Source organism: Varroa destructor, unplaced genomic scaffold, assembly GCF_002443255.2.
Source record: "Varroa destructor unplaced genomic scaffold, Vdes_3.0 BEIS01000006.1, whole genome shotgun sequence".
Classification (NCBI taxonomy): domain Eukaryota; kingdom Metazoa; phylum Arthropoda; class Arachnida; order Mesostigmata; family Varroidae; genus Varroa; species Varroa destructor.
The window spans coordinates 30,913,114-30,937,496 of record NW_019211459.1 but is presented as its reverse complement, the minus strand read 5'-3'; the positions used below and the strand labels follow the sequence as shown (position 1 = coordinate 30,937,496).

At 38.9% G+C, this 24,383-nt stretch overlaps 3 protein-coding genes across 13 annotated transcripts in view; 1 reads left to right on the top strand and 2 right to left on the bottom strand.

Moving 5' to 3' along the window:
• Window positions 1-992: 992 nt before the first annotated feature.
• kra (basic leucine zipper and W2 domain-containing protein kra) lies at window positions 993-8,343 on the bottom strand. Of its 2 annotated transcripts, none has more exons than XM_022811824.2 (9): window positions 8,196-8,343; window positions 4,876-4,963; window positions 4,608-4,708; window positions 4,324-4,399; window positions 4,038-4,144; window positions 3,714-3,791; window positions 3,264-3,491; window positions 2,762-2,824; window positions 993-2,634 (listed from the first exon to the last, which is right to left on the bottom strand). In XM_022811824.2, the coding sequence occupies exons 2-9, from the start codon at window positions 4,934-4,936 to the stop codon at window positions 2,068-2,070; spliced, it is 1,281 nt and encodes a 426-aa protein (XP_022667559.1). In that variant the 5' UTR covers window positions 4,937-4,963; window positions 8,196-8,343; the 3' UTR covers window positions 993-2,067. The 2 variants fall into 2 exon arrangements, with proteins under 2 accessions (XP_022667559.1, XP_022667560.1); XM_022811825.2 differs by lacking the exon at window positions 8,196-8,343 and adding an exon at window positions 5,478-6,205.
• Window positions 8,344-10,805: 2,462 nt separating this feature from the next.
• Window positions 10,806-22,622, top strand: LOC111252870 (mitochondrial inner membrane protease subunit 2). 10 transcript variants are annotated; one of them, XR_015329934.1, is made up of 7 exons: window positions 11,347-11,505; window positions 11,891-12,074; window positions 17,378-17,476; window positions 17,578-17,682; window positions 19,229-19,328; window positions 19,762-21,414; window positions 21,728-22,622. XR_015329934.1 is itself a non-coding variant. In XM_022811432.2 (6 exons), the coding sequence occupies exons 2-6, from the start codon at window positions 11,979-11,981 to the stop codon at window positions 19,953-19,955; spliced, it is 594 nt and encodes a 197-aa protein (XP_022667167.1). In that variant the 5' UTR covers window positions 10,806-10,889; window positions 11,891-11,978; the 3' UTR covers window positions 19,956-22,622. The 10 variants fall into 10 exon arrangements, 9 of the variants coding, with proteins under 9 accessions (XP_022667167.1, XP_022667168.1, XP_022667164.1 ...); XM_022811432.2 differs by lacking the exon at window positions 11,347-11,505 and adding an exon at window positions 10,806-10,889 and having other exon boundaries at window positions 19,762-22,622; XM_022811433.2 differs by lacking the exon at window positions 11,347-11,505 and adding an exon at window positions 11,085-11,223 and having other exon boundaries at window positions 19,762-22,622.
• LOC147755115 (transient receptor potential cation channel subfamily A member 1 homolog) overlaps window positions 12,729-24,383 on the bottom strand; it is an 11,877-nt gene continuing 222 nt past the window's right edge. Inside the window, exons 2-3 of the mRNA XM_086992496.1 lie at window positions 13,725-13,996; window positions 12,729-13,596 (exon numbers count right to left, since the gene is read on the bottom strand). Of these exons, the coding sequence (XP_086848622.1) occupies window positions 13,542-13,596; window positions 13,725-13,969 (300 nt within the window). The 5' untranslated portion in view covers window positions 13,970-13,996 and the 3' untranslated portion in view covers window positions 12,729-13,541. The remainder of the gene's footprint in view (window positions 13,597-13,724; window positions 13,997-24,383) is intronic.

The window sequence follows — 24,383 nt, the reverse complement described above, 5'->3', positions numbered from 1 at the left end:
AAAAGGGACACTTTATTTCCTCCTTCCAGGCAATTGCAATCGAAATCAAAAGACTTTGTTAAGTACACGTTTATACTTCCATATAGTCTTTCACATTTCCTTAAATAAACTCTTCAGTTTAGATATCATTAGGCAACGTGACGAAATCGTACAAATTTTGAAACTTCAAGTCGCGTTTCTTTTTTGACGAGTTAGAAACTATTAATTTTATATAGGGCACCCTGACTTCTTAATGTAGTCAGTACGGCAGTTCCACGCTTTTATATTGTTTAGAGGCTAACTATCGAAATGTAAAACGGAAGGAAACCTCGCAATATACTTTTTTCAAAGGTAAGATTGATACCCTAATCCTGATAAACGATCGAAGAAAACGGAAAAAGACCTGCAAATCTGGAGATCTCTACTTTGTGCGTTGAATTAGATAAAAAGACATGTGCGAATATCATAAAAGCATCATTGCCAGCTCTTTCGATGGAGAATAATGTGCAATAAGTGGACCTCAGTTGGAATTAGTATTCGAAAAACCATGTGACTTACTACGAGCAAGAAGGACAGGAACTTTCAAATCACTCTGGATGTACATACAGATTTCCTCACTCATGTCTTTAAATTTATCGTTTAGAGTCGCCTGTTTTGCTGATGATGTTGTTTTTGCCTTGAATTTCCTGTATAATCAGATACAAAAATCCTTTCGTATCTGATTATAATCAGATACAGATCAGGGCCTCTAGCCAATAAAAAGAAAGCAGATTAAGACAATTAATTGGAAAAATTTTGAAAATACTAAGAAATTACAATTATTATTGCTTTATAATGGAACACTGTTTCCGTTGGCGTACGCGTTAGAACTGCTGACAGGTACGGCTATGAACGGAATTGCACGTGCATGACAGCATCGTATTATTTCCTTTGTTGATTAATCATCGCATGGCAGTTGGAGTGGTAGACACATACGCATATCGGCATTTAAGAGCAAAAAGAAAACTGAACGATTTTCGGTATAAAACATAAGCGCTCTTTTATTATTACTATTATGTGTTGTTGTGTCGCCTCATACCTTGTTTTTATTTTTGTCAGCTCTCCTCCTTTTTTTTAATGTTTGTTCCTGTTGTTGGTGATACTGTCATGATCACGTTGTCATTATTGTTATGATTATTATTCATATTATTACCGTGGCCATCATCACTACCTTCACTGATGCTCATTGGTCATCGTCATAATCTGCATAATGATTATTTTCAATGATTAATTGTTGTTATTATTCAACTCGTGAAGAGAAAAGGTGGCAAGCCTTTTAGCCACTGTTCATCGTTTGGATTTATTTGAAGAAGGGGGCTACTTTAGACCATTTTACACAATGATGCCAATTATAATATGCCTAATTCACCGTAGCCCTTTTCTTTTCTTGTTCTCCGTCATTATTTTCAGTGCAATTCGACGACGAATACAACAACAAGTACTTATGCACTAGTTCTTGGTATGTCCGTGTGTGTCTCCTTCAGTTGGTTGTTTTATACTCTAAATGTAGTATGCTCGTGGGCACTCTTGAAACTCGCTGAGGTCGAACACTTGTCGATAACTTGTCGGATCTTATTGCCCTCATTTTAGTTTTAAATACTGCGACTCGTTCGACCAAATAACCGTCGTAATAAAAGTATTGGGTAGTTGTAACAGAGGTATCACGACGCCATCGGCCATTATCGTAGTCGTTGTTGCCACCGTCCCAATTAACAGAGCAATTTGATATAACAGCAGCAGCACGCAACAAAAAAAAAACAATACTTTGCCTCAATCCCATACCGTTGAAGCAACTGCCAGCTGCTAACTGTTCTTAGAATTTCGGTGGCTCGTGCGGTAGTTTTATTTTTGAAAGTTTTGACTGTCGATACATATGTCCGTTACTGCTGCTGCTAATGATTGGTTTTGACGTGAGTCGATTTCTCTAATCGAACTTCTCTCGTTCTATTGTTGATCTTATTTGATGTTCTAGATTTGCTGATGTTGCTGTTGTCGCCACTCACTGACACAATGCAGCCGCTCGGTTGTGCGTTGATCTTGCCACCGTCTCTAATCGTCATCTTCATCAGTATCCTCCTCCTCGGCGTTCTTCAGCCACTCGATGAACGGCTTCATCTGATCGAGGAACACGGATTTACCTTTTGCTGAATGGCTCTCACTGTACCACTTTAGGATCGTGTCCTCTGAAAGTACATCGCACTTGTACAGCAGAACGACAATTTTCTGGAAGACCTTAAGGAAATTGATATTGTCGTAACAATACTCCTGTATAGCACGCATCAGTGCCATTTCTGCCTTTTGGCTGCGTCCGGCAAACTCGGCAAGAAGAGGTGCAACTTCCTGTCGAAGATATTTAACGCTTTGCTCGGCCGCCAGCTCTTGCTTTTTATTCCACTCCTTTATGTTCATTAGTGTCGTCCACAAGAGAACAACGACATCAGAGTCTGACAGATCGGATGCACTTGCCCTGCTGTTGATCTCATCGATTATACGCTCCTGAGAAAACCTTTCTTCTAACAGCTGCTTAAGGGTGCTCTGTAGTTCGCGTTTGACCGATTGGCAAGCGTGTGCACGGTGATAATCCACCAAGGCCGAAAGACCTTCGTCCGACAATGCCTAGAATATGAGAATAATAGTTTACGTTCTTTGTGGGGTAATATTGTTATTCTTAAACCTAGTGGTAGCAGGTAGCCAACGTTTATTCTATAGACTTTATTACTGGGTGTGTAACGGAGTTACATACCTGAGTAAGGTTGGGCTCCGTACGCTTGGCAACAGGCATGAACTCCATCAAACGCTGCTCCAGCTTGAAGAACCAAAGTAGCACGGAAAAAATGAACAAGAAGGTTAATCGTATGACAATAACACACTAACAAAAGTTCTCAGGACAAAGTGCCCTCATATAAAAAAGTTGTTAACACTCAAACAAGCTTTTTTAGCTAAGTTGCAGGACAAAATTTCCGCTTACAACAAAATCGTTAAAAGTCAAGAAAATCTTTTTGGCTATATTACAAACTGAACCTTACATGTAATATATTTGCTAAAACTCAAGTTCTCGTTGGTCAAGTCTCAGTATAGAGAAAAAAATCCTGGAAAGACCAAAATATCAAGCTTTCATTTAGCTTAATTCAATCTAGAGGCAAGTACACTGCGTGCAGTAGGATAATAGCTTTAATTTTGTGCATACGCAGATCCCATTTCGCTTTCCGTTTCAGAAACGGAACCCACTCGCAGTGCCGCCTTACCTGGTAACGCCTCAGGGCACTCCAAATGGTGGCCGCATCCTTCTCTTCGCTCCAACGTTTTAGGCAGCTCAAGAGGAAATTGAGTGCGCATCCATCTTTGATGAGATGATCCTGAAGCAGTTTGGAAAGTACCGAAGTCGGGATAAGGCCAACGGTAAGAAGAAAAGCGGTCACAGCCGCCAACTTTTCACGTTGATCTGCATCGAAGCCACGCATGAACATCATCACCTGAAATATTGAAATATGGACACAACGTTACATAATTCTTTCCCGTTTTCGATTCTATGGCTAAACATCAAATGGATGTTATAGTATTTGATTAAAAAAAAAACAGGAAAAAGGTTCCAATATATATTGTTCAAGCCAAATTCAAAAACAGAGTTTTGTCTCCATTTCTTTACATAGACCACTACGAACCAATCTTATATTAGAAGTCACCTTATTACGCACCTTTCCAAATGATTCTTCGAGCGATCGCTCCAGGTACTTATAGCGCCGGATCAGCTTGACGAGGAGGTTTGCGTAGCCCTACAATTAGATAGATACCAACACATTTACTGTTGTATCACAACCTATATATTTTAGTAGCTCTGCACAGGTGCTTCTTCGGAATATGATATTTGCCACACGACTAAGGACATCCCATATAACTATCTGTGACCTTTCGTACTGTATACCGCGTACCAAAAATGATCCTGAAAAATATTCTAATAACATTGTTTTTCTAGTGTCGCGTAGGCTACCTGCATTCTACGAAATGTATATTCTTTATACCTTAACCTGGGCGGCATCCTTGGCGCAAAATACGCAGATCTCCGTCGTGCCCGGCTGACCGTCGGCGCGCACATCTTTTACGATGCTCCCGCCCGGTGCAAGAATGCCTGTGTTGCAAGTGTAAAAACGATAAGTCAAACGCAAACGCCGCTGAAACAGCTGGCTTTCATTATAGAAGCGCTTATAGAAGAGCTATTATAGAAGAATCGTTGTATTTCATAACCTATAGGTTATGAAATGAAACATCATCAGTACTATATATATGATGATGGCAAAAGTTACAAACCTCCGGCGATAATGAGATCAAAGAGGACCTCAGCGTAGCGACGATAGTCGAGCTTATTTCCGGCAGAGTCCAGGTACTAGGATTAAGAACAAAACAGTATGAACGAAGAAATATAGCACTGGCTTAGCTTTGGTTATACAGGTCAAATGCTGCACCTTTACAGAAATTTGACAGCGCAATGAGGTGAACACCACAATGATTTATGTGCAACGGAACAAACTGCTATACTATTCTACAAAAATTATACTATTCCGAAATTAATTTTAACTTAGAAATTCTTCTACCTTGTGTACCCCTTCAAGGTCGGAGGCGGAGCATCCGTTCGCCTCCAATCCTGTCAGGATCGCGTCACGAAAGCCGATGGGATCGTACTTCTCCTTCTCATCTGCAAATCCCAATTAAAATACCCTTGAACATCATTGTAACTAAATATACAAATCTGAGGCTTAAACTACTATAGTAAATATATCACATAACGATATTCAAACGTATGAGTAGTGATGATATAACAGCCGAGCCAATTGGCCTTACTTACCCGTTATTTGTACTTACCCCTTTTGCGAGTCTTGATGCGTTGCCCTGACAGCGAAGGCTTTTCTACCTTTTGACTCATCCACAAGCTTATCTGACCGAGTAGTCACTGTCATAGTAAAATTAGGTGTCAATCGAGTACAACCGCATAAAAGATTGAAGCAGGAATAAAGTACAACAAAAGCGTTAGTACTGAACTAGAATTATATGCTAGAAATAACCATATGTTACTCTTAAATAACACTTATTTTTTAAATCTTGGTAGCTGCATACTACATGCTTTAGCTAGAGTCTAAATACTACATCCAAATACTTCCAATTAACGGAAACACTAGTAAAGCTTAGCTTTATTTAGCCGTAATTCAACATAGCGTTTATATCTGTGTCCTACTGCTTTCCCATAACGTTGTAAAATAAGTAATAGATGTTTGACCAGGTTGCCTTTAATGGAATCCACTAATATTTTCGGCCTTGAACATCCGTTTGTTTGGAGTTACATGCTCCATATAAGACTCAAGTCAGAACATCGCAATAAGGCATGCATAATCTAACATAGTATCATTTATGCAGCACTATAGGTATAAACAACGATTTCAAGTCAATTAGAATCAGTAAAAACCTACGTAAATAGGCTCCCAGTGCAAAACCCGAAGCATTTATTAAGGCTGCTGGTGGAACTAATTGCCTTATTCTTCAATAAGTATGCTTGTTTTTGTTGTTGTTGTCAACGAGAAGTCAATTGGCTTCTTTCCCTTCAAAGCGGTTGGCAGTTAAATGAAAAGTAAACTCGAGATACCACGCAAATTGGTGGACGCAAGGACATATTGGAGTAAATTACACGCGTTCTGCTTCGACTCTGTCTACAGCGCTCGCATCCTTAACCTTTGATTATGCTCCAGGCCACCAATGAGCTCACTCCACCTCACCCCACGCCAATAAATGTCGAACTCTGCTATTTGGACCAGCAATAGAAGACTGACTGGTGTGGATTGCTGTTAGGGTAAGTAAAGGACTAAGTGGGGAGGGGTTGAACGAAGCCTTTTTTCGTCCGTTTTCACTCTACTTGCATCTTGCACCAGTTCCGGCCAATCGCGACAGCTAAATGGTTGCCAGCCTGCAGCAGCAGCAGCAGTCGTTGTCGTTCGCCCGATGGCTGAAAGCTGCTACGACGCTCCGCTGTCGGAGAGATTGCTGCTACTGCTGTCGGTTTATTCTGTTCCCGCTACTGGTGCTGCTACTGCAGCTGTCATGGTTGTGGCGTTTCAACTGAACCGTTATGGCGCTTACGCCGTTGATTGCCTGTGAGTTGCCCCGCGCCCGGACTAGCCGTCGGTACGCACCCGGCTGCCGTATTTGCCGCGAAAAAGTAGGCCGGCCACAATAATTGCGGCTTAACACAGCGATCATCTAATACCACACACCGGCTTATGATGACACGTTTGAGTAGTACGAGCGAACTACTTCGTCACCACCAACGCAATCAACAACACAGTGGTAGCTAAAGCAAATTCGGCTTGATGCCACGGCGGCGAGCCACGACAGCCTAACTATTTACATAGGCCAGCATCGCTGATTACTACTACGAAATAATTTCAATTACATAGATCAGAGATTATCACTGCCTTATGTGGCTCGAAAAAGACTAACTAACTGATGATACAAATACTGACTGACTGACCCTCCATCGGATGGCAGACACAACGAGTAAGCGAGCACCGCCGTTTTCCGGCAACGTACAACGCGACCGGCAAAATTTAACCGAACCTACCAAGGACGAGGACGAAGACGATAATAAAGACACCACTTAGGTTTCAATTTGTTAAGAACTCTGGCAAAGACAGAGTTCAGCGTGCGCAGTTACTGACAGACCGGCTGCTAGCTTTTAATAAATATTTTTTAACAATGAACAATAAGCGAGCAAAAACATGTTTAAACACGGCTATAAACTAATGGGTGCAACACGGACATGACAAAATCTCATGTAAGCATAATAAGCGTAAGCGAAGTCCAAACAATTATAGGAAAATAACGGACATGATAGCAAAGCACGTACTGCCCGAACTCACACGGCATTTCATTATGAGGTGTACTGTTCTCAAACTTGCTTCGCTCTGATATGCAAGTTGAAAAAGATTTTGCTGACATATCCTTAAGCGAAGGACACCCCACCGGGAACAAGGGGCAAAAATGAACGCAACTTTGTCTCGTAAATGTTTAATGTTTACTACAGGAAATACCCCTGATGTATATATAATAACTGAACGCTTAATACCGGGGTCAGCATAATGACCCCTACTCTTGTCGAGTCAGCCGTACGGCTCAGTACGTACCTTTGCCATACCAAGAATTCAAGTTGAACGTTGAATTCATTATTTCAGTCTCTTGGGATCGCAGGACAACCGGGTTCATTATGCATAGTCGGCGAAAGCAAGCGTTTGCGACGCATAATGTTAACACGGCGGTTCATGAAACGAATGATACAGGCTATAATAGGAAAACACGCTTCCAAAGGTCTTATCCGCCTGTCAGTTACTGACTGCAAAAAGCAGACGAGTCAGTTGAATCAGAAGCACCGCCAATATTTGGTGCTTCTGATTGCCAGTAAATAGCAAGTGCCACTTACCATACCAAACAAACATGTGTCATGCCATAAGCTTCCTTCGGGCGTTTAAGATGGGGACACCCTACCAGAATAAGATTACAACACTAATCTAAATGATCAGTATCGCTGTACTACCAACATTAAACCCAATACCGCCTCTTGTCGATTTTAATCTCCGATGCATTTCTTTCTAACCTTGCTACAATTTCCTATATTCACTTAAAAGTGAAACAGCGGTGGTTTTAAGCGGTAGCCGAAGAACGGTTTTAAGCAGTAGCATAGCTGGCACAACCCGACAAAACCGTAGACAGACAAGAAGGCTGAATACAGAAGCGACGCTGTACTCTGAGAGACGACAACAACGACTGCGGCTATTTGTACCACCGCTCAGGCCGTTGCTGCTAATACGCAGAGTTCGGCAAACTTCTCGCTAGCTTGCTTGATTATTTGGTAAGTACCTGTCCCCCTGCGGGGACACGAACTCGTGCTCTACTCGGCGACTCCGAAGCTGGCGCCGGGGAGGAGGGCACGATGTAGGCCCATAGATTGTTTGCTACAGGGGAGTCGACCACGAAAAGACTGGCTGTTTCCCCTTCTCCCCGCTGGCACTCACGCGAAATGGGGATGGTTAAAGCGGGACACACAACAGCCCACCGAATACTGCGACTACTGGTGGGTTAACCTCTTTTTTCACGATTAACAATTTAAGTTAAGCACAAAACAGATGTACAAAACATACGTGACGCAATGTAGAAGCAACAGTTGACCGCGATGCCGTCGACAAGGAATCACACTGCGATGAGACCACTCTACCGGAGGCCATCTTGTCTCATAGTGGCTGGTCGATGAAGCCGCATCGAACGCGTCCCGTGGCGGCAAATTTGAATTTGAATCTGCGCACCACTTTCCGTCAATCAGAGGTGCGGACAGATCGTGATTTTTTAGGTGTAAAGCTTGTTTTGCCTGCAGTGAAGCAAGATTATTCTTGAATCTAGTCCAAATGTGTTGGAGCATACTTCCGTTTTAAATGGCTGCATCGCCCTGTAACTATGGCACTGCTTGTTTCTAAAGTTAAATTTGCACGAGCCGTTTATTGTAATGTTAATCGGGTTGATTAAGAACCTAATCGGGCTATAAAAGGCTAGTAAAACATGATTAATAACGTACAAAGGTCAATAAATTCCTTCTCAAGCATATGATTCCACGAAGGATACAAATGGTGACCGACATATACAGCCATATTGGTTCGCATAAAAGAATACATTTATGCACTTTATTAAAAAGTCTCACGCTGCAGCTTCTCTATGGGATTGTTAATTTTTTTTCCGCGTGAACATACATTTTACAACGGCTTTTTTTATCGTGATGTTTAACAGAATGTCCTTCTTAAATATGGGGATTTATTAAATGCTGTGAAATATGCAACTAATGTGACTAATATTTCTCCACTATCTGTTCAAGTTACTGTAATCAAGCTGGTCTAAGATATCTGCAATCCGCATATAGTAAACACTATTAGGTTAAACATAGCGTTTTTAGACTACTAAAGACCTTCGGTAGAGTTTCTTTGCAGTAGCGCTTTTGGTCTGCCGTTAACCCCCGCTTCTAAACAACAGCTATGCTACTTATATTATAAGTAGTAGTGACTAATAACTTAGTGCTAAACAGTGTGACAACGGCAAGAAAAACAACAATAAGAACATTCGGAGTTCTGTTCTACAATTTTTAAAACTTCTTCGAGCCCGGTTTTCCAAGGGAAATCCGCCGATTCAATTCGTGTTTTTTTTCGGAAATTTTGGGGCCACGTGCCGAGTATTTTTTATCGACCTCAATTTTAAAACAGATACCTTTGAGCCAAGCCTATAGACAGCTTTTGCATTGCGAACGGCCCAGACAGCTTTTTCTCATTTGAAGAGGCGACAGTACAGCTTAGCCTCATAATAAGAACGACTTGAGTTCTATGATAATGTACGTAAGTATGGAGGTTGCCAGTTTCACCTTGTTTTTAATTAAAACAGTATACGATATATTTGTTTTATTCTGTTCTTGCAGCCAATACAGTTCACTTTTGTGTCTACTATTTGTGATTAGTGCCACTTTATACTTGTATATTTGTCAAAAAATTATTATTATTATTATTAAATTTCCGTAAAAAAAATAGGGTCCAATACGATTTCTAGCTTTTCATTCCGATATTTTGCGAGCCAAATCTACACAAGACACGTCGACAGAAAGAAAACGGAGTAGCGAGTGTACACATGCCTAGTAATTGCTATTTTCGTGCTAAATACCAGTTCACCGTAAAACTAGGTTATCATTAGGGCCGGAAGTGTTTAGTGAAGAGATAGCGCTAAGCAACGATATCGAGGCCTGTCGCAGAAGGAATAGCTAAAAATCTTGGCTGTGGGCCCATACTAAGTGAATGATGCCTTATAACATGCGCGACAATGATAATGAAATACAGTAACGAGTTAAGCTTACCTGTAAAAATTATAGGGTCACAAACATATTCGTTTCATACACGGTGAAGCACGGTTATACATGTACTGTGTGTACTGTTTCGAAGATCAATAAAACGAAGATTTTGCAAAAAATCAAACGAGATACACTCAAATTAGTGCTAATTTTCTTGATTTAACTGTAGATATGTAACAATTTGCTAAAGAAAGTACGTGTTGCTATGAAACGTAACGCCAGACGTTTGCATGCGAAATATATTCCTACAAGCTTTAGTAATTGTTGCGTATTTGAAGCTACGCTAGCCCATTGCCCATCGTACCATTAAGTAGCGGTGGCATTTAGATAAACAAGGAAATGAGACACTTTAAGGGCAGCATATTTCCCCTCAAATAGCTTTAGATTTGCTTGTGAGCTTTCTTGAATTGATTTCGTTGCCTATAGTTAAACAACCCACTTTGATATAGTGATATTTATGCGTTAGGGGCAAGTATTTTTAGGGAAACAGCTAATTCTATACGGATAGAAAAGTCTGTTTGAAGTGGCTCTTAAATAAAATGATGAACTCTAATTTTTACTTATTTTTAGTAATTACAATATAGTATTACAAAATGAAGAAATTCTTCGTGCCGTTTATGGTCAATGCAGCGTAACTACCATTTTATAAGTTTAAGTCGCCCCAACCTAGATTCGAATTTCGTTTTTTCTTTATCCTTTTAAAGCCAAAGGCTTAACCGTTCGGACGAAAGAAGCTTATTTAATTGTTGAATTTCATCAAACTTTAGTATTTTGAGCCTAGTCTCTTTATGAAAAGCCAGATTACCCTCTCCCCGAAATGAGTCGCCCACATGGATGTTTCTAATGTTATGCTAAAAATTGAATTCGTTCATTCACAGCATAGAGAAGAGAAAGAACATTATAGATGCATAGTGATTTTATTCAACGTTCCAGTACTTTCTACTACGAGTTAGTCCGAGTGAGTTAAACGTTAAAGAAAAAAAAAATTACATATGGGATTTCTTCCATATGATAGCCATTTATACAACTCGTATTGAAGAAAACATCGAAGTTTCAATTTCTCACAGTTTCTTTTACTCGTACCAATTTGAATCACCTACATTCTATGTGAAGCTAATTCTTATCCTTCAAATTTAACCATTGGTGCAGTATGTTCATAGTAGTTCCATTGAAATCGTTCTCTTTAAACGAGACGCGGCATGACTGAGATCTGCAGAGTCTGTCTGCAGTTAGTCATTCCTATTATTACTATTGTTATGTAGTAACACACTCAAAGGAGTAACACACTACAAGTGAGAGAACTTCCATAGGAAAGTTCTTTTCATCCTTTATCGTTCATCTATAAATGTGCGCATAATAATAACAACTATCACTAGAGGGCGTCGTCTTCTTCTAAATGTAACCTGCTGATATTTATATCATAAGGTTCTATGCAAAGGTTATAGCATTACCGAGAATAGCCGTAGTCACTGCCTCTCGCGTTTGTGAGTTTTGTATCGTTTATTCATCGCTCATGTGGAGACAGTAACGATCGTACTAGTGCGCTGTTATGTGAACGGACATTGACATTATTAGTAAGATGAGTTGTAAAATGATGTTTGTATGTGAGAGAACTACCCTGAGCTAGCTGAATCGCCAATGTAGTTCCTGAATTTCATTTTAAATGTATTTTATATGCTAGTTTTTCTCAGCTGCCAAGAATATTATCGCACAGTACAGAACAAATTATGCTCTTTCCCATTTCATTAGGGTCAAAGCTATTTAAAGATCCAAATTCAAAATCTTCAAACGCTACACGTAGGTGACGTTAATACAGGTACCGTGTTGTCAACTCGACTCATGATTTAGCCGTTTCCAATATCCATCGTGTTCGTTATGTATATATTGTTTTGTTGTTATGTATGTATTTTGGTAAACGGAAACTTATAAACAGTACTCCGTTTTATCTCATTGTCGCAGGTGGCGAGGGTCTTTTGCTTGGGAGGGGTAGTGGACATTGTCCAGCGAGCTGCATCTATCCTTCGAATAAAAAATCAGTTTTTAAAGAATGGGGTGGATTTCATCAGGGCGCATCGTACGATTTGCGTCGTTTGCAATACCCGTCGGGGCAGTCTTTATAGACTGTGTCGCAGATCTGGCTCAAGTAAGTTAAATATATCACGTTGTTTATGGTTGGCCACACAACTGTATAAAGCAAAGCCATTTTGTAAGGCCGGTAAAGTAGCATCCGTCAATTCTAAAGCTCGTATCAGGTTTAGGGGTGTTATTTACAACTCATGTAAATGACGATAACATTGCAATTAGCTAATTAATTATGCATGTCGCTGACGTAGCGGTTTCTTAGAACCGACAGATTTATCTTGTCATTCGCATAGGGGCGTTGCGGAGGGCGGTCGTTTAAGATGAATGTTAATAAGTTGTCGTTAATTGCACGTCTGTTTTCTAAGTTGCTAGTTGTGTTTAATTATTAGGACAGTAGTTCTTAATAGGACTCTCTACTAATATGACAATACTCTTAAAAATATTTCATAAAATACATTATCGTTGATCAAGAGTATACGATGTACGGTGTACAATTCAATTATTAGGGCATATGCTAAGTATATAAGCATATATTGGGTCTATTACAGTGTCGTAATGTATTTAGTGGTTTCTACGATATCATATTTTAAGCTAGTTTCTTCACTGCTGAGGTCTGCCAATTCGCACTACTTAACCATAAGCCTCCAATTTGAACGACCTAAAACACGCAACTTTTCTAGGAAATTATTATATTGTTACCTATTATGTAGCCAAATTAAATCCACTATTTGATATAAGTAAAGTTAGTAAATGTTATTGAAACCATTATAGCGAATAATACAGTGGGTCTGCTATTATTATTTCATAGCTCTAAACAAAGACCAGCTACCGTAAGTTTCGTTTTCTTTCTTTGTTTTGACAAAACGATGGATCTAGTATAGAGTATAAATACAAAGTACAAAATAACAGTATAAATGAGTTGAAAGTAATATCTAATAGTTTGAATCTATTATTATTTTTTATTGCATGACAATCGCTTGTGTACATAAATTGAATTACCTTATCTCTACGTATATGTAGCGCTGCTAACCGGTTAGAAAATTTATTCTATTATATATTCTTAAGATTCAGTAAACACAAATTAACTTTCTGACCGCATCTAACAACCAGACACGAGTATCATAGGGATGTCACGAACTCCTACCTGTCGCTTAAAATTGAATACTGGGGTGGACACCAGGGACAACAGTGACTAGAACCGTAACAGTTATCAGCCAGCGAAAGCGGGGTTTTGTGGGGTCAGAATTTTCCCTTGCTAAGTAGCATCCTATTACAAGGCCTTCGTCCTCCACGGTCGTTTGAGATTCTAGAGTTTTTCTTACTATATTCGTCTGACTCCTTGTGCCATTCGGTGGATCTTGAAAGTGTGAAAGGTGGTAAGCACACGGATGTTGCTATAGTACGAATATGAGCTATATATGAGCCATCGCCGGTGCATCTCGAAGACTGGCAACTGCCTTACCCATAAACGCCGGCCTCTTTATAGGCACCACATATAGAGGGGTGTCCCCGTCTTCATCCTGAGCATTTACTGAGGCCCCTCGTGTCCTTGTGCAACAGCCAGCAATAATGACGTTTGTAGACTAGTAGGGGCATGAAAGGAAAACATTAAGAAAAGTCTACCAATTAGCTGCTACATATTATCATTCTCTGATTTTTTACTAATTTCTCCTAAAACAAATAGTCATTCATGCGATTCTATTACAAGTACCGGTTATTTCGTATGTCGGGGTCGCATGGGTCCACGCCAAGGAATAGTTCGACAGTTGCTACATGTCCAATTAGCGCAGCTAAATGTAAAGCGGCGAAACCGTCATCTTTCTTGATGTCAATAACTTGACGTGTACATGCCAAGAGCTTCTCAACAGCGAAAGCACTGCCTTTTAGTGATGTGTGATGTAGAACGTCGAACCCCATTCTATTCCGAAAGCTGAAATCGACACCGGCGATGTTCATCAATAAATCGGTGACATCTTCGTTTTCCTGCAATTGCATATCACCACTGATAGGAAATAAGTGAAAATAAATGCATGCAACACGCGTTCATGTAGCAGTTTGACGCTGAGTATATATATAACTCCATTTTACGAGCTATTTGCTATGTTCGACTTGGCCTGCTCACCTTGCCGATAGCGTCATGTGGAACCGTATCCCCATACGTGTCCTGAGTATTGATATTGTGAGTGCGTTTCCGAAACGAGCCATGATGATGTTGACCCAAGGCGGACGTATAGCCCAATAGAACACTAACACACTTCAGGATTTTTACATGCTGATAGAGCTCAGGAGGGACTGAAGGTACTTTAGAAGAAGCTAGAGACGTCTCCACATATGTAAACATGTTTTTAGGGTTTTCAGCGGGGTTTTTCTATGTAGTTTCAGTTAAAAGTTAGTTCACTGACAAAAGTAGCGGTGCTTCTTTGCTGGCTATTGTATAGCACCTGGCTTCGTATAGAACTATATAAAATGTGTCCATTATGTAATCGTAAAAAGGTGCTGCATTTACTAAGCATAAAAGGAGATAGCACTGTGAATTTTAATGGTGTAGCAATAGATTAATCTGTAAAATGCAGTACCAGACACGCACGAAACAAAATACAGGCAAAAATGCCGGGAGATTTCCAATAAATTTGGGTTTGCCGTGAACGTTGTGTAAAAGCTCTAGCATCCTTGGTTAGTGTTGCGGGTAAAGTATTTGTTATTTTCCTACATTACCATCTGCGCAGTTAAATCGATTTCGAGTACGTAAGCCTATGGTCCACCGTGTGTTTATTGTTTTTTTTTGCTATCTAGCGGTTTTCTGTAAATAACGAGATACGCACATTTCACGCTTAAGCCTTTTACATAGTCGGTGTACCTTATTAGGAGCGATTGCACAGTTTGTTTACTCTTCCCAGTCATAATACTGAAAATCTCGATTGATATGTCGTTACTATCCGAATCGGGCCCAAGTTTCTCGGGCAATCCTCATAAGCAGGTACATAATTAACATTACTAGGAATGTTACTTCAATGCGCTCATTGACGTTAGTAAACATTACTTATATTCTTGTTTATTAGTACTGTTATTATTCGTATTTTATTAAAGCAATCTGGAATTAGTTTTACTCGACATTATTCAAGTCTCATATTAGTGCGGCCGCAACAGTTCTGCTTCTTCTCCACTTTACGTAGTCGTTACTAATTTGTGCTTCTGGTAGTGTTTGAATTTACGTGTCTGTGAGCTTCATGCCACTAAGACTAACGCCTCAGAAGACTTAGTTTAGCAATTTCGGCAAATCACATTAAATGACTTTGTCTTGTAGTCTGTACGGGTAAAGATAATTGTTTTTTCACTGTGAGAAGTCTTTTCTATTGGACTAGCTCAAGCAAATCTGGCAGAGGTCGAAATCGAATAAGTTCAAATTAGTTGGGCTGGAATGATAATTTTTTACTACGTGTTAGAGGTATACTCTTTAATTTTTTGTTTGCCCCAGCGCTGTAGGAGCTTCTGGACGGCCGTATACCGGTCATTTGCATTTCATACATGATTTCTCTTTGACTTCTAAAATGAAATCAATAGTGGGCTATGTTTGCCCACCAACTGCCCTTTAAGGCATAGGGAACCCCGTAATCACATGGACTTGGGTCAGGGGAATAAGCAAACTGAAACCAGTATTAGATAATCCTTTGCTCAATCCGGGAAGTAATGGACGTGTAACGATGTGGTCTGGAGGTGTTATCAACTAACTGGACTGCATGCTTTCAAGTGGTGTGCCAACGGTCCCTATGCCTCTTGAGAAACTCAACATTGCAAATTGCGTATATGGTTTCACTTTCGGTGTGTATCTTACGGTATCAGATGGCCTTGAGGTCCTTTGCAAGTTCTATCATTACTAAACCTACTTGACACTTAAGTCGATCTCTCTTCGGCGTGACGCCATTCTTTCGTCTGGTCCTTTTCTAGCTGGCAGTTGAGATTGAACCATGTTTCGTCTATAGCGTTTCTATGCTCCAGGCAAGTTTTTTAAAATTAAAGTTCTGCAAAGTGCGGAATACATCACACGCATTTCTATTTGACATAAACTCAATTCACAAACAATTCATTTTTAATCAGTTTCCTCATTTTCAGCATTTGAATCATAAATCTGCAACACGTGAAACACCAACTTTTCCGATGGAACCCTTAGACATCAAGCTTTGCTTTCGTCGAAGGCCTCCTCGATTTCAGTAATGTGTTCTTGTCCTTCGGATTCCGGTAACTGGTGACCTCCTGGTCTCCCACACACCACTTTCCCTTCTCAAAACTTTTGCACCACTTTGTACTGCTTAAAGCTTCTTTGTCAAATGTCTTCTCCAATCTTCAGTGAATTTCCACAACACGATGTCAATGTGTTTCTGTCTGAACTAATTTTTTGTGAGCTCATTTAGGTTCAGCTATTTTCACTCGCAAGTTTCTCGAGAATTTGAGTATTTTTCAACCCATATTTCGTCTGTTAGTGGCATGTAGTTTAAGAGTTATTCCATTTCAAAGCTCATCGGTTAGCAGCCTAATACTTGCCTGGCAAAATGGTTATATTTGGATGTCAGTTTCGTGAGTTAGATATATGTTAGTATTTGAGTATGTCTTTTGTTCTCATATCTCTAACGTAGCCGCACACCGCGTGTACACCGCATTTATGAGTAGACATCCATAGTTCAATTTCTTATGATAATTTGACCACGCCATAGAAAAAATCTTGCAGAATATTATAGTTTTTTTTGCATAAGAAAAACTGATCGTTAATTTTAATACCAACGTACGAAATGCTAGGGGTTTTTTTTCACTTAAGAATTGTCCTTTAAGTTGCACCTAATTAAAGACAGGTATTTCAACGCAATTTTATTGCGTGTGCTGAAAGTCTTATTTTTGACAGTAAAAATACCATTTTTTTCAAAAATCGTCGCTAACTTTTAAAAATCTGGGATTATCACAAATTGCTTTTAAAATCTAAAAAAGAAATAATTTTTTTTAATTTTTCAAATCTAAACTCTACTAAGAACCTACCGGTTTGCTTCATGAAAGTCTCTCTCAGATTTTTTGTAAACCACAATGCAATGTTTGTTTTTGATGCGCTTTGGAACGAGTTTTTTCAGTAAGTATTGCTAAATGAATTCTAAAATAAGTACTATTTTAGATAAATGCATCTAAGTCGCTCAAAGCAGAGAGTCCTGATTTAAGCCTAGCATCCTCTGCCCTCGACATGGGAAATCAAAGACCCAGTTTACTACTTTTGCAACGAAGGAGTGCCAATCTCTAAAGCGCCAAGATGGATTAAAATGCTTCTAGGACTTATATGAGTAGTACTGTCATAACCTTTTAGTTATTGCACAAATTTATTTCCAGATTGTAGGTCGCTCAATGCAGCCCCTCTTCAACCCCGAACCAAGCGGATGGCTCGATGTTGTGTTACTTAACCGAACAGTCACCTTTGATTACAAACAGGTCTGTATGAGGTAGTCCTTTGTTTGTGTACAAACGTGCTGTTCTTTCTTCTGAACTAATAATGATTTCCATCACGTACCCCTTCTGCGACTCAAATCTAGATCAAACGAGGTGACGTAATCGCATTTATATCACCAAAGGATCCATCCGAGAGGTTAATTAAGAGAGTGATCGCTCTGCAGGGTGACGCTGTTCTGCCTCGTAAGGTACCGTATAGGAATCATTCAACTCCTTATGTATCAGGATACTTATAAACTCATATACTACATAAGTATTTTAGATTACGCTTGGCGCAACGGAGTATTTTCTTTAGGGGCGATCAGTGCCTAGTTTCTCCTGTGATGACGTTGAGTAGAAACCCTCTTGTGCTATGCAGCACAAAACTCGCAGTAATAATTACACTGTATGCTAAAAAAGTATGCATCTTTAGCGTATTGCCTGCGTGCTCACCTACGCCTAGCGCCGTCGATGTTAGCTGCGGCCGAGAGTCCTATCTGTTGATAAAGGCGCTTTAAATAACGGTAATATAAAATATTTAACGATAAATTTAGTGCTCAATAAAAATCTGCCGGAGTGGCAGATGTGAGAAGGAAACTTCCGGATAATTGCAGCGAGGGCTAAGTCATTGCAGTAACAAGGTTCGTCTTTGAGTATATAAACTATATACTCAGCAACTTTAACAATGGTTTTTATTTTTATTATTCAGAATATGGACTGGTATAACTTCTGTTAGCACCTTAAGCGCTTGTTTGAATAAGAAAAGTGAAGTTTCTGAGTATCCAGACTTCCCTCAGTTGGAATGTCTGTATAAAAAAAGAGCAAAGTAAATATAAAGAACTATATAAAGCACAAAACATTCTAACAATACACGAATTTTTCTTATACGATATTACCGTGGTTGAAAATTAACTTGGATTAGACAAACTGGTCGGAGCCTTTTAGAAAAAGCATTTGACACATAATACCCGTTGTCTATTGCACAGTTTTTAGAAGTGTATTATTCGTCCGAGAAATAAAATATTTGCTACTATAGGTAAAAAATTTGAAGTCGTTTCATTACAACATTCTAATAAGGTTGTTGAAAGCTTCAGCATAAAGGATTTTTCCAGAAACTTCAATATAAAGAGAACTGCAGCATGGTGCCATACTTATTGGTATACATAGAACTGCACTCTACGACACTCCGCTGAGAACCGATTCTAAGTCTGGAGCATTTAACAAGATAATCGCTTTAAATTTGAATTTTCAAATTATGTCAATGAAGGTTTTGCAGGGGAAGCTTATTCTTCATTGCGAAATGCCCATTCCAATTTGAATCCATTTATTTGGGTACACCACAGGTTTGAATACTCAATGAATTTAAGAATAGGGAGGATTGTTACATGATTACAAAGAGGTGATATTATTCCAACGCCTTTTTTTTTGGAAATTTATTCTACTCTATTCCAAAATTAAATGTTCTGAGAAGTAAGTAAGAGGAATAATACGAGTTTTTCAAGTGCTACTTCAACAGTGACAAAGTCCATTTGGAATTAAATGGTGGATCCTAGGAAATCATATATCAACGTTTACTATATTCATCATCATGTGTTATTTCTCCTGGAATTGTGTCTGCTTGCAAAAAAGGTTTCTGAAGCTCATGTATTGGATGCTAACAGAGCTATGCTATCTATGTTTAAGTGGTACACCGAATTAGTGCTATAAGGTGTGTATTTAGTTAGCTTTCTTATAAATTGATATTTCATTTTAAAGGGCACGAATGTGGTACGCATTCCACCAGGCCATTGTTGGGTTGAGGGTGACAACCACAAAACCTCGCTGGACTCAAACACTTTCGGGCCTGTTGCTATGGGTACGTGTGTTTCTTACATTTAACTGCTATAGCCTTTGTTTGTGATCAATGTACAGTAATTGCGTTGTCCGTTTAGCCAGGACGTGCCCACAGTCGTTCAATTTTTAATTTGGGACTAGGTATATGTATATATGAATGTTCGAAGTGGCAATGTACAACGAGTAAACAGTTAAAGCTAGGTGTTTAAATTGAGCTTGCAGACGATTAAAGTATCCATGTAATAGTAGTGCAGTTAAGCTAGTTGGTAGCTGTTATAAACGTAGTATATATCAAGCAAATTTTGCACTGATACAATAGCCCTGGGCTTCACCTTTACTTTCGTTTTACACGTCAAGGTCTCGCCTTCCGTCTATACAAACCGTAGTACATGTAAAAAACTTAGTAATATTAATCATGTTTTATCAAAGCTGTTTTTGCTTTATCCAATTCACAGGTTTAATGGTGGCAAAGGCTACACATATTGTTTGGCCTCCGCAACGAATAGCTGCAATTGAAAGTCGTCTTCCACCTGGAAGAGGTCCCGTTAGTAAACATCTCTGTCTCCAGTGCTTCAGCGAAGAGGAGTCGAGATTGCTTGGCGTCCAACACAACCCTGACGATCATGACACGTCGGATATTTTTGTATAGGAAAAGAATAGCAATATTATTGACCATAGTACAATTTATCAACCTAGATTAAATGAACTGAAAGCGCCAAACCTTATATAGGGATAGCAGCGGTCTGAGAGCCATGACCGATTATATATGGAGGCATTGACCACCAAACAGCATTGATAGATTTAGCCTGCACGTGTACTGTGAACATTGATTAGAGCCCTACTGCATAGAACACTTTTCAAGCCTTACAGCATAGAATGACATAACAAAGTAAGGTCACTCAATAGCATGGGCCAATTCTTAGTGTAAGTAGCTGAAACGACACTATTCGGCGCTAAGCCCAGCAAGTAACGATGTGACTGTTTAAACTATACTCGATAAACAAAGAAACACGGGACTGTTTCCTGTCAGACGTTTTTACAAAGTTTACAGTTGCAAAAGGACGATTGAGCACAATACGCAAAGCAGCGGGGTTGAGAATAGCGAACTGTCACCAGTCATGATGAACTATTTACAGCATAGAAAAACGCAAAGTCACTAATCGAATCAAGGCGATTCTATTTACCTTTACTTTGCCAGTGTTTACTTTGCCATTTAGAAGTTGGTACTAGTAGTTATAGTGGCCTTTCCGGTGACCTTCTCACCGGTGCAAGCCTACCTTCACCGAACTGCTGACAAAAAACTGTGTGGACTCCACTCCCCAGGTTAGTCTGGCGAGTATAGACCAGATTGTGCCTACCGAGTTTATTATCTAACTTTGAACTAATATAGAATTTGCTTTTCACATTTCAAAGGTCTAGAAAATCAAATTATTTCGTAATGAAGGACATTTGCATAAACCTCACGAATAGGTAGAATTGCATCTGGTTCTGTTAATCAAATAAGAGTTTGTCTGTACGGGCCGACCATCCCAAAAACTAATAATGCCTAAAGAATAGGTAATAATTGGACTTAAAAAAGTTTTATTCATGTAACCTTTCCCGCGAGGACCTTACCAAAGAAGAAGAAAAAGAAATTACCGAGAATTTCTAAAAATATCTACGTTTTCTCATTGCTTAGATTCTTGGTTTTTCGAACGATCTAATATTTACGTAGAATATTTAAAGCTAATCTCAGTGTCTCTTTGAAATAGCGGAATGGTTGCGTAACGGAGTGGATCTCTTTTGTGGAGAAAAGTGGTTGGGCTTTCTGTAAGGAAAACGAACTTAAAAAATAAATATAAAATGAAGATAACAGCGAATCAATTCAATAGGAAACATACACGGTTTCGGAGCGAACCTAAGCCATAATAGCTACCTTACAGCCAAATTGATATTATGTTCCAACCTACCGGATGGTGTAGAAGCAATATGAGATACCCCGTTTGCGTTTGCAGTATCGTAAAACACATGATAAGCGATTAGTTCTCTACGTGGGGACTTTTCTATGACACCACTGAAGCTATTGCAAGACCCCAAGCCTGCCACTTACACTGCATAAAGATAATCATGTACGTTGAGATTAGTATTTCAGCTTTATTGGAAGTTATATATACACGTGAAAAAACGCTAGAACTTATTTGTTAAAACTGTGCCGATTTCATTGTGCTCATCTGAGCAGGTCTGATGTGTGCCTAAAATTCGAAGTTGAATAGCGTAGCTTTTGGCTTTAACTAACAAAAGTAGAATTTTGAGTTAGGTTCGGTAATCAACCTAGCTTCCTATTGATATGCGCTTTATTTAAGAGCAACTATACGGAATCATTTGATGTTTTAATTTGTTGAAATTTGTTAGTCCCTTGTATAACTAAAATTGACTTTGTAGATGATCGGGCAGGAATGAAGAATATCGCACATATTGCCGCAAGGATTTTCCTTGAAGGACACATATGCGAAGGTGGGTTTTTATCGAGAACCGCTGATAAAACGCGATGTTGCAGGAGTTCGACACATAGGGGCAACATAATCGCATTAGATTTTAATTAATAATTCATAATTGTGATAATATTCATTACATACATTTCATACTATCAATTTATTGCTTTTCACCGTTGAAGCGTAAATATCATTGCAATTTCCATTTGAAATATCATATTCAAGTTGGCGTTTTATCGCTGGCGGCAAGCAAAAAACCATTAGCGATTAAATCGGAGCTATGCAGGTTGAGCCCTATCAATACATTTATCAGATGTGTTGAGCAATTCTTGTTGGTGTTTACATTCATTGCTTGAATTTGGCGTTGGTTGTCCCATCATGAATAATAATTATACGGTTCCCTCTTTTGAAAATTGTAATAGACACAATATTGTGAGAAAAAAAAAAAAGGTAGAGCGATGTGGTCCGCCAGTTTATCGCTTGATAAAATAGCCAAAGATTGATATGAATGTACATGCACGGAGGCATTAGGTACCTAATACTATATGGGAAAAATAGTTTATTTTGCGTTGGTATCAGACGTTGGGCCTACAGAAAGATGCCTTTATTCTGTTGGGCTTACAAGTGATTGTAATGGGTCGACGCATGCATCTTTGAACAGCAGTGTGCTATGTACACGTTAGGTGCAATAATATTTAAAGAAGTTGTAGTAATGCATAGGTGCAATCTGTAAATACGCAAATCTGCATACGCGAAGAATTGTTGCCTTCAGATGAAGTCAAATATGAAGTAATAGGATTGTGAGAAAATAAATTTTTTTTTCTTAAAAGAATCATCATTTTGTAGATTAGTATCTTTATTTCAGCGGTGCTTACTTCGTATATGTTGTTTTGAGTGTATTTTATTCGCGCAATGGATTTGTTGCTATTAATCCTGCCACATTTTGTTTGATCCTTATGGTTCCATGTGGTAAACGAGTGGCAGAGAAGTGCCGTAGATAAGATTGATATTATAAAAGCAAGACAAGGCTAGGGGAGCGCAAGAACGGTACTAAGGCGAGGTATAGGTGTATCAAATCAATGAGTACGATTAAATGGTTGGAGTCTCATATCGGGTATTGCCATTGGGCATTGTTCAAGACTAAGCTATATTAGTCATTATTCGAGTTATTTACGTATCTATTACTCTGACGCGCAACTATCGACAAAGATTACGTATGAACCAATGGCCTGAATGACCTGAATTTTGCAAAACAATGAATGCAGACTGTACAAAAGTATTGCCCCAAAAAACGTGACAGCACCAAACATCATAGGATTTAGTCCTTCCATAATAATAATAATAATAAGATTGTCACAAGATCCAGTGAACGACAACATTGTACCCTTATTTCCTACAAATAGAAGAACTGAGGACTTCGCAGATAGAAACCCACTACCCGACTCATGTTATTTCCCGAAAGCTGAACGGGGTCCAGCTTTAGTTCTTCCTAGTAGTTCTTCTAGTCTTTCTCTAGTTCAGTTTGACGAGTATACATGTAAAATGTATCGTTTTTAGTACATTTAAAAGATTAAAAGTGACTGATGGAAGGTATTATACATACGAGTGGTCTAGTTACACCCGAATAACATGTAAAACACCAAATTGCTCTTAGATGCCTAAATGAAAGAAAAACGTTTCTGCATAAAAGTCTGAATATCTTGAGAGGTGTCTATTAAATGCTTTCAGAATATTTAGGGAAGCGAAAAGTCGAATCTATTCGTAATATACAGCCTCTTGGTCATGTGGGATCTTCGTAGCCCGAATCGGGGAAATACATTTTAATCCAAAAACACTCCGGAAAAGGTCAGACATCAGCAATATTCTTAGTACATATGGAGAAGCGCAAAGATTTTCTTACCTTTCCTCTTTTATCTAAAGATTTTCAACCGAGCCATGTTTGACAATAATATAAATCAAATAACGTGACAACTTGACGACAGATAACGAATCTGAAGTAACGCCATACGAATGAACGCATGCCGCTAATAAATTCCGATAGATACAGAACTAATAAAACCATGCGACCCAGGTTGTCGATTATAATTTTATTATCTATTATTATATTATAGTGATATTATCTATTATCTGTAGCGGAAAAAATCTCTAAATACAGATTCAAATCACTAGATTTGAGTGGTTATATTTGAAACGGAATAGTAGGGCTCAATTTAAATAGGTAGTCTTTGTCGTTTCCAACAAACCTACGAAGGGTCATACAACCTTTGCTTTATTAGTTTGTTGCAATGCCAAATCTTGCAACGCTATGGCAAGGGTTTTATTTATTTTTTTTATATTAATTTAGGAAAAAGAAAAATATATAATGAAAGACAATTTTCTTTTCCATTACTAGTATCGCAATACACAAATGGGGGCCTTATAGAGTAACGCAGATCCGAATAAGTTTTTCGCAGAAATTTCTACCATAATATGTATCATAGAATACTTAATGATTAGTTCGATAACTTGATATCAGTAGATCGTTTCAAATATTGATTATCGTCCTGTCCACGATTTGGTGCTGGTTTCTGTAGCAAATATACAACTCACACACATATATATATATA